General features: G+C 42.2%; 1 protein-coding gene across 1 annotated transcript in view; it reads left to right on the top strand.

The window, feature by feature from the left end:
* Nucleotides 1-208: 208 nt before the first annotated feature.
* Nucleotides 209-10,507, top strand: part of LOC306919612 (uncharacterized protein) — a gene marked incomplete at its 3' end in the record, with an annotated part of 14,553 nt that continues 4,254 nt past the window's right edge. Inside the window, exons 1-4 of the mRNA XM_079532370.1 lie at nt 209-235; nt 2,272-2,533; nt 3,818-3,859; nt 7,530-7,683. Coding sequence (XP_079388496.1) covers nt 2,272-2,533; nt 3,818-3,859; nt 7,530-7,683 — 458 coding nt within the window. The 5' untranslated portion in view covers nt 209-235. The remainder of the gene's footprint in view (nt 236-2,271; nt 2,534-3,817; nt 3,860-7,529; nt 7,684-10,507) is intronic.

Genomic DNA, 10,507 nt, shown 5'->3' with positions numbered 1-10,507 from the left:
AGAGAGAGAGAGAGAGAGAGAGAGAGAGAGAGAGAGGCAGAGCTTCAGTAGGCTCTCTGTCTGGAGAGAGGGAGAGAGAGCAGAGAGAGAGAGAGAGAGAGAGGCAGAGCTTCTTGTCTGGAGAGAGGGAGAGAGAGGCGGGCGGGTTAACTGGCTGTGGCTGCATAGTGGTGCATCTTTTTACCGGTATTTCCCGGCCGGTGAAGAAGGAACGAGTCACTATTCGTCAAAGAAGGTGCGTTATTAATAGTTTAGTTCACTTTCATCCGTTTGTTATATAGAGATTGTTATTAAATGTAGGCTATATTGTGTTCGGCCGTTCATGGACGCGGCCGCCAGAGTTGTGCATGTGATCATTATGGCGAGGTTATTGCATATCATAACAAAATAAATATACAGTAAACGAGACCGTCTGCACGGTTCAACACATGAGGCACATGCTGACTTTGAGGATCCCTTCTAGCTAGCTGGCGCGCCGCGCATACCGGTATATTGAATCAGTGTCGTCATGTCATGCCGCCGTGGTATTCCATGATAGTTTACAGACAGTTACACATGTCGGTCACCGTCAGCCATCATCACGCCGCACCTTAGAGTATACTCTAAGCGCCGCACACATGCATGTCTACACAACTGACAAGTGTACGTGCGTTGTGGCCAATATAGTGGTGGAAAAAGTAAAAGTCCAGAATTAAAAACGTACTTGAGTAAATGTACAAAAGCAGTTATTGTATATATGGTCATAGAGTGCTTAATTGTGTGTCTTCGAAGAAGTGCTTGGAAGAACAGTTTGCTGCACATGATCGCTTGCCGAGTTGGAGGAGGATGGAGTGTGACAGTGGAGGGAGGAGGAGTAGCCTAAGTTTAGTTGGAGGAGGATGGAGGAGTAGCCTAAGTTTAGTTGGAGGAGGATGGAGGGTGACAGTGGAGGGTGGAGGAGTAGCCTAAGTTTAGTTGTAGGAGGATGGAGGGTGACAGTGGAGGGTGGAGGAGTAGCCTAAGTTTAGTTGGAGGAGGATGGAGGGTGACAGTGGAGGGAGGAGGAGTAGCCTAAGTTTAGTTGGAGGAGGATGGAGGGTGGAGGAGTAGCCTAAGTTTAGGTGGAGTAGGATGGAGGGTGGAGGAGTAGCCTAAGTTTAGTTGGAGGATGATGGAGGGTGATAGTGGAGGGTGGAGGAGTAGCCTAAGTTTAGTTGGAGTAGGATGGAGGGAGGAGGAGTAGCCTAAGTTTAGTTGGAGGAGGATGGAGGGTGGAGGAGTAGCCTAAGTTTAGTTGGAGGAGGATGGAGGGTGGAGGAGTAGCCTAAGTTTAGGTGGAGTAGGATGGAGGGTGGAGGAGTAGCCTAAGTTTAGGTGGAGTAGGATGGAGGGTGGAGGAGTAGACTAAGTTTAGTTGGAGGATGATGGAGGGTGATAGTGGAGGGTGGAGGAGTAGCCTAAGTTTAGGTGGAGTAGGGTGGAGGGTGGAGGAGTAGCCTAAGTTTAGGTGGAGTAGGATGGAGGGTGGAGGAGTAGCCTAAGTTTAGTTGGAGGATGATGGAGGGTGATAGTGGAGGGTGGAGGAGTAGCCTAAGTTTAGTTGGAGGAGGATGGAGGGAGGAGGAGTAGCCTAAGTTTAGTTGGAGGAGGATGGAGGGTGGAGGAGTAGCCTAAGTTTAGGTGGAGTAGGATGGAGGGTGGAGGAGTAGCCTAAGTTTAGGTGGAGTAGGATGGAGGGTGGAGGAGTAGCCTAAGTTTAGGTGGAGTAGGATGGAGGGTGGAGGAGTAGCCTAAGTTTAGTTGGAGGATGATGGAGGGTGATAGTGGAGGGTGGAGGAGTAGCCTAAGTTTAGGTGGAGTAGGGTGGAGGGTGGAGGAGTAGCCTAAGTTTAGTTGGAGGAGGATGGAGGGAGGAGGAGTAGCCTAAGTTTTAGACTCTCGTAGAGGTATTTTTCGAGTCTAGAGAGCAGACGTCAGAATCGAAAAATCGGGTGAAATCTTAGGCTAGTGGAGGAGGATGTCTTAATTATTGACGTGTACGAGTCATGTGCACACCATGGACATGCCCCCCTCCCCCCCACACAAACGCACACGCACGCACGCGCACACACACACACAGTAAAAAAACAGTAGGCTATATAATACACACACAAAAAAGAGTATATTAGTCTCTACAGAATGTCATAATGTGGTTGTTGCTATACTGTACGTTCTGTGCAGTATTTCAAATGAAAAGCATTAAAGACATTATTAACACATTAATAATGAACTAAACCTCTCTCTTATACACAGATGCCTCTCAGTTGCTACAGTACCACCGACCCCAACGCGGTGAATCTGACCCACGTCTTCAACGACTTGGAGAGTAACGGCTCCCTGTGGAGAGGACGGCCATCTGACATCGTGGGGTGTTCCGACACGCGCCCCCCTGGCCCGTCTCGCTGTGTGCCCTGCTCGTCTGGGGACAACATTGTCCATGTGGTTTGCAACATGGCTGAGAGACTCAAGCTGGGCATGGAAGCACTCACTGAAGCCATTGACAGCTTCAATGCCGGTGAGTCTAAAGTCCAGTGGTTCCCAAAGTGGGGTCCGGGGACTCCCAGTGGTCCTTGAGGGAGCTCCAGGGGGTCCCCAGCTAAATGATAGTTTGGAACCAAATGGACCCTAATGGGTGTGTAACTCTGAGAGTGTACAAATGGAACCAAATGGACCCTAACGGGTTGGTTCCATTTGTACACTCTCAGAGTTAAATTAACATTGATTTTACAATATACATTGGCGTCTCAGAGATAGAAATGCCATTACATGGGGGGTCCGTAGACTAATGCATGTCAAACTGGGGGACACATTTATTGTGTGCAGATTTTATTTTTCTCATGTTCCCTTTGTGGCTCCAGCACCTCACTGAAGTTTCTTCAGCGGATGAGCGGTGGTTCTTTTTACATTTTAAACTGGGGGTCCTTTAAAATTAAACGGGTTGAGAATCACTGTGTAAATATTTCTCTTGTGGGGGTCCCTGGCATATCTTTTCAAACGGGGGTCCGCGGGCTAATTAGTGTCAATTTGGGGGTCCTTGATATGAAAAAGTTTGGTCTAAACGTTTGAGTGAAAAGTAGGGAAAGGGACGGAAATGACAACCCACTGTGATAAGGTTAGCGCTTGGGTGGAGCAGGGATAAATAACTAGGACTTTCTGAATTTAATTTAATTTTATTTTATTTTATTTTATTTTATTTTATTTTATTTTATTTTATTTTATTTTATTTTATTTTATTTTATTTTATTTTATTTTATTTTATTTTATTTTATTTTATTTTATTTTATTTTATTTTATTTTATTTTATTTTATTTTATTTTATTTTATTTTATTTTATTTTATTTTATTTTATTTTATTTTATTTTATTTTATTTTATTTTATTTTATTTTATTTTATTTTATTTTATTTTATTTTATTTTATTTTATTTTATTTTATTTTATTAGCCTACTAACTACAAAGAAGGAAAGGAGACAGCCGACACGTTCTTGGTCCGTCACTGATATCAATGCATTGCATGACCTTATGGTCTAGAATGGGGCTGTTCCTTCTTCATATATCCTTGCACTTCCGTAAACCCATCTGTACGGAAGAAAGCAAATTGCCAGATTCACACGCATTTTAAAGTTTGGTAAAAATGACTCATCAGACTGGTGATGCAATTTTGACGCACTGGTGTGCAGCAGTGGTAGTAGTAGGTTATACTAATAGTAACAGTACCGGCAGTAATACTTAGAAACAGTAAAGGCAGGTAGATAGATTGTGCTGCTTATTAATGAAGTTTTACCCTTGTGTCATTACAGAGCCCACATGTCCAACCCTCTTTGAACCCAGTGTCCCTGGAGGTGAGTATAACTGGTAATACACGCAGTGGTACCAGCAGTAATTTAAGCAGTAGTACCAGCAGTAATTTAAGCAGTAGTACCAGTAATACATCAGTAGTACCTGTAGAGTAGACTACGGTAGTAGTTGTACTCGTACTTCTGTCCTGACCGGTGGTGTAATGGTGATTTATTTGTATCTTTTTCGGGGGAACAGTATTTTAATGACGTCACATGTACATGTGTGCATGCGCACACAACAGCTGATATAAGGTGCGTTCGTATGAGCACTGGGATCGCACTCACATATTGGTTTGTATCATTTTGACACCAGTGCACTCAGTGTCTCCCGAACGCACCCATATAGTATGAGAGTCAGCTCGTGAGGAGACCAGTTTTAGAAATATACATTTTTTATTAGGTTTACGGCTGTATAAATAGTAATAGGAAACATGTTTGTATAGGAAATTAGCTACTGGTTTTTAGCTTAGTTAGTCTTTATATCCTTTGGAAATCTCCTCAAGGAATGTCTTGAATTATAGGAGCTGAAAAAGGTGTAGGCTATAATAGAAAGAAAGAATGCCAACACACTACACATGTAATGGTGAGGGGGGTGTTTTAAATGTAATTGAATTCTCTTCTTCTTTGGTGGAGGCATTCTCGTTGCGTGCAGAGCAGACAGAATCACCACAGCAGCAGTACTGTAGCCACGAACCTGTTATGCAAAGTAGCCATTTGGGTACTTACTGCTTATTGGCTCGTGAATCTAGGGGGCGCATTCTAGCATGCACGTGCGCGCACCGTACCTTGCACGCGCACATGAAACATGACTGCTGGATTGATGTGGTGTCCCGTGTAGCGACCAAAACAGCACTGGTCCTGACATCAATATTATTTCACTATATGGTGTCTCGTTATCCAATATCCAGCCATGCTTTAACACGGTGAATAAGTACAATGCAGCTACATAAAACAAGAAATAAATAAAAAACTAATATGTTTAGGGCAAAAAATAATAAATAATAATCATAATTCAAGGAAAAATGGACCAAGGTGATCCCAAGCGCAGAACCTGGAAGGGAGCGTGGATGGAAGTTGAACTTGAAATGCATGTGGCAAACAGACGAGAATCACAAAGCAAAGTCACACAATGAAAATAACACAAATATTATTGTATTTTACAGACCTGAAGGAACCTCAAGACCGGCGACCTGTTGACGAAACGGGTGAGTGCAAAGATGAATTATTGTACAATCTAGACTAGATGGACTACTAGTTTATATAGTAACCTACTGTCTAGGCCTTCTACTACTACTATCACAGTTACTACTACTAATACTAATATTACTATCGTTGAAACACCCCAAAAGTCATATCGTCGTATTATTGTGTCGTATTCTTGACCAAACATCAAACGGTGACTTGAAGGGGGTACGCTTCTGGTCAAACGGTGAAGGCAGTTCTCAGACCCAAGACGGTCCGCTAAAAAAAACATTTAAAACGACGGAGGTGCGCTGTCTCAAGTTGACTTGAGCCACGGGAGGCACTGCTGAGCGAGTCGCCGTGCTGAGTGTTGTGCTTGAACCGACTGAGCACCACTCGAGTTATGTCCCGAATCGATAGGGACAGAATCGTCGTAACTCATATTCCCCAAAAGTCAACATGTGCCTTAGTCGACCCCCCATTCAAGTCAACATGTGCCTTAGTCGACCCCCCATTCAAGTCAACATGTGCCTTAGTCGACCCCCCATTCAAGTCAACATGTGCCTTAGTCGACCCCCCATTCAAGTCAACATGTGCCTTAGTCGACCCCCCATTCAAGTCAACATGTGCCTTAGTCGACCCCCCATTCAAGTCAACATGTGCCTTAGTCGACCCCCCATTCAAGTCAACATGTGCCTTAGTCGACCCCCCATTCAAGTCAACATGTGCCTTAGTCGACCCCCCATTCAAGTCAACATGTGCCTTAGTCGACCCCCCATTCAAGTCAACATGTGCCTTAGTCGACCCCCCATTCAAGTCACCGTTTGACCTTTGGTCACATTTGTGACAGCGTTGACCAACACTACTGCTACAGTTCTTTCAGAGCTAAAGACCTGTCGTTTTTGCTTTTGTTTAAATACAGTTTTGTTTTTTATTGCACTCTCTTAACACACTGTGTAAGATCTTCATACTTTTATATAAAGCATCATTTAATTGCCTTTGTGCTGCACAAATAAGTTTGCCTGCTGCTATTTACTACTATAGTTCTGACAACCTGCTGCTATTTACTACTATAGTACTGACAACCTGCTGCTATTTACTACTATAGTACTGACAACCTGCTGCTATTTACTACTATAGTTCTGACAACCTGCTGCTATTTACTACTATAGTACTGACAACCTGCTGCTATTTACTACTATAGTTCTGACAACCTGCTGCTATTTACTACTATAGTTCTGACAACTTGCTGCTATTTACTACTATAGTACTGACAACCTGCTGCTATTTACTACTATAGTTCTGACAACCTGCTGCTATTTACTACTATAGTACTGACAACCTGCTGCTATTTACTACTATAGTTCTGACAACCTGCTGCTATTTACTACTATAGTTCTGACAACTTGCTGCTATTTACTACTATAGTACTGACAACCTGCTGCTATTTACTACTATAGTTCTGACAACCTGCTGCTATTTACTACTATAGTACTGACAACCTGCTGCTATTTACTACTATAGTACTGACAACCTGCTGCTATTTACTACTATAGTTCTGACAACCTGCTGCTATTTACTACTATAGTACTGACAACCTGCTGCTATTTACTACTATAGTTCTGACAACTTGCTGCTATTTACTACTATAGTTCTGACAACCTGCTGCTATTTACTACTATAGTTCTGACAACTTGCTGCTATTTACTACTATAGTACTGACAACTTGCTGCTCTTTACTACTATAGTGACAACTTGCATTCACGCCTTTGATCATCTCTGTGGAGAACATTGACTTTTTACCCTTTTTCTTACGCTGCAAAACAGGAGCAGTTTGACGTAAGAGATTTGTAATGTTTATCAAAATATATGGTGTGCGTGCGTGCGTGCGTGCGTGCGTGCGTGCGTGTGTGCGTGCGTGCGTGACTTAGAGTATATATGAATAGAGACGTCACCCGAGTTCTCCTCCCATCCACTTGCATTAAGTTGCTCAAAAGCGCATGAGGCGATTTCACTCCTCCTTCCTTGTAGGAACAGAGTGCATTCTGGGATTGATTGGGCCAAACTCATGAACGCGCTGCCATTGCACTGAAACCGCGTTCACGTGTCATCATGAACGTGCGCAATGATAGTCAACGGACCAGCGCGTTCATGTTCTTGGCCCAGCGCTGCAATACCAAATTCGGCCACTATGTCCATTGCGCCTCAGGGTTTCCTCCGGGTGCCGTCTCTATTCATACATACTCTAAGGTGCGTGCGTGCGTGCGTGCGTGCGTGCGTGCGTGCGTGCGTGCGTGCGTGCGTGCGTGTTTCAGTAACTGCATGTGTATCATATTTCTTCATTGAGTGGTAAAAATCACTGATCTATAAAAGCTATTGATTATTGAGTTGTAACAACAGTTGACCATGGAGCTGTAAGGATGACGGAAGCTCTGATCTTCATCTGTCACTTCTCTCTTCCCTCCTCTTCATCTGGCATTGTATCTCTCAGGGGCACAGTTTCCCTTGTGGGGTGTCCTTCTCATCGTCCTCGGCATCTTCATCATCGTCAGTGTCAGTGTTTTTCTTTATAAGAAGAGACGACGCATTCTGGGGTTTGGACGCAAATTCTGCAGACGTGCAAATCCAGCTGACACCAAGGACAGGTACAGAAAGTTTCATGTTGGAATTGTATTTATTTGTATTTGTTTTATTTATTTATTCAGCACAGTATAAAAAAACAACACAGTGAACGAAGGGTAAAGTGCTAGGCTGAGGCAAAAAAAGCCCAACGGGCTTATACGAGGCCTCTACCTGTAATGTAAATCACAATGAAACATTGTACAAGAGATATAGAATATCCAGCAAACATGATTGCAGTATATAAAACAAGAACAAAACAACAATAACAAGAATTCATGTCATTTACCTCAACATTTGTTTTTGCAAATGGTAGTTCTACACTTCTACTACTAGTTCTACTACTCCTATATCTCCTTTCCATTATTAACCGCCCTCCTTGTCACTCTATCTTCTGTCCAGGACTATGGATGGTGTCTCTGAGGTCAGTCCTATGAACGGAGTGTCAACAACTATAGTGGACCATGCATAGTCCACTATAGATAGGTGAATGTGCTGTATCTGTCTGTGGGCAGGCATATGCTGTGCCTGTGTGTGCGTGAGTGTGTGCGGATGAGTGAGTAGAGCAGTGTTTCCCAACCTTTTTTGTCCCAGGGCACACTTTTCATAGCCTAAAAATCTCAGGGCACACCTAGATATACGGTGTATAGGCCTATCTATATACATACATACATATGTGTATGTGTATGTGTATATAATATATACAGTATATATATATATATATATATATATATATATTCATATATTCATCATTCAATATTTTGAACTAAAATGAATTATTTTAGTTCTTTTTCGTTCTTTCTTTTTTGAATTATTATTATTATTATTATTACCACAGTACCACAGCCCATAGCCATATAGAACCTCAGACTTTATTGAATCAAAAAACTTTGGGGGATTTAATAATAAAAAAATAATTCCTTTAAAAAAAATACATTTTGGAGAAGAAATAGCTCATGCAATGTGAAATGCCACCTAATTCTTAATCTTTTTCCTTGTCTTTATTATGGGCCAACTTGTGAAAGCTGCATGCTTTTATTGTGAAGGGTCTCAGTTCTCACAGCCTGCATATTTCCACGTGCTGAAAACAGCGCGTTGCGTCCACAGCGCATTGTGAGCTTGTAAATCAGCCATTTTCAGCATGGAACACGTGTACGACGAAGAATAAATCAGGCATCACTGCAGGCTTCTGTGGAGGGAGGGAGATATATTGTGTTGGCCGAACGAGGCGATCATGTATGGACACTTGGACAGTTGGACAGCTATTTTTCGTGGCACATTATGTTTAATCACAACAACGTCACGTTTACTTTACCTCCTCAGTGTTTGGGTCGGGACATGTAGGACTGTTTGTGTCTGCTGTCTACGTGCATATGCGCGAAATGTAGCGTCTTCTGGATGCATCTCTTTTGCATTAACATTTCAATGGCCGAGGGTCGTTAGAGTCTATTGTTCCGTCGTTATCGCACGTCTAGTGTGACAACAACCACGACGCAACAATAGGAAGCCTGCAGCCCAGTAGCTATAATATTGCTTTCGGGGGAGGGTTAGTGTTATTTTCGGTCAAATCAGGCGGCACACCTGGACACATCAAACGGCACAGTAAAGTGCCGCGGCACACGGGTTGGGAAACACTGGAGTAGAGGACTATAGGCACTTTTGTTATACTGTGATACTCGTCTCTTAGCATCAGTGTATTTTGTAATGTATTTTTGAAATGCAATGTATTTTGTAATGTAATGTATTCTGTAATGTTTTAATTTATTCCTGACTGGACTCTTGGAAGATTAGCCGGAATTTAAAAAAAAAATCGAAAAACAACCCAGGTCTGAAGGTCATTGATGGAGAGAGACAGACAGAGAGTATGAGGATGAGAGACTCACGCATACACGCACGATGGTGGAAAATGTGTACAGCATACGTCATAGCAGCCATTTCTTTGCGTCTTGCTGAATTGCAGCTATCCCATGTACAGTACTGTATAATGTATGTCACACCCAACATCTTGAACGTGCTAGTTTCCATTGATTCATATGCATTAATCATTAACATATTAAGTATACATTTCTACAGGTCTACATGGTTTAAGCTTCTCTGATTTCTAGAGTTGCTACTTGTTTTGTGTTCCCTCCCAAAGGTCAGTACAGTATTTGAAGAACAGACAGAAAATCACATTTTAAACAGCTAAATACAAAAATACATGATTAGGTGCTATGAATCTACATGTTTCATATACTGGAGAGAGAGAGGAGAGAGGAAGGGAAGCGTGTGTTCTGTCATAGAAAGTGGTTGTGGGGAGGAGTGTTATTATGAATGGGGTGAGTGGGAGTGTCCATGGAATGACTCAGACATTGTGCTACTGTATTGTACTGTACTGTATGTATTACTTAAGTGCCGTCTGTTATAGCAGGTGGAGTGTCACATATGTAAATAAATAAAGCTCTCATAAAGCACTTTAAACAAGGGACACAAATACAGACAGATGGAGAAATGCATAGAACAAATTGCTAGAAAAGTGACAGCATTTGAGTTCATAAAGTTACCATAAGTATAACTAAATGCATTTGAAATTAAATAAAAAATTTAACTTTTTAGGATTCCAATCTAAAAAAAATATATATGAAGAAAAATAAATCTGGATTTCAATTAAAATATAGCAAAAGAATAGCAGATCTACAGGCTCAAAACGTGACGCGTTTTGAGCTTCTAGATCTGCTATTTTTGCTGCAACAATATATGCAATGTGGCCCTCTGGAGTGAATGTGGAAATATAGTGGCCCTCTCCATATTCAAAGTTTCCCACCCCATGGTGTGGACTGTAACTCGAGTGCTCAGAAATATCCAACCGGA

The sequence above is a fragment of the Electrona antarctica genome (genome assembly GCF_951216825.1).
Source record: "Electrona antarctica genome assembly, contig: scaffold_203, whole genome shotgun sequence".
Lineage (NCBI taxonomy): Eukaryota > Metazoa > Chordata > Actinopteri > Myctophiformes > Myctophidae > Electrona > Electrona antarctica.
This window is presented reverse-complemented; position numbering and strand designations above follow the sequence as displayed.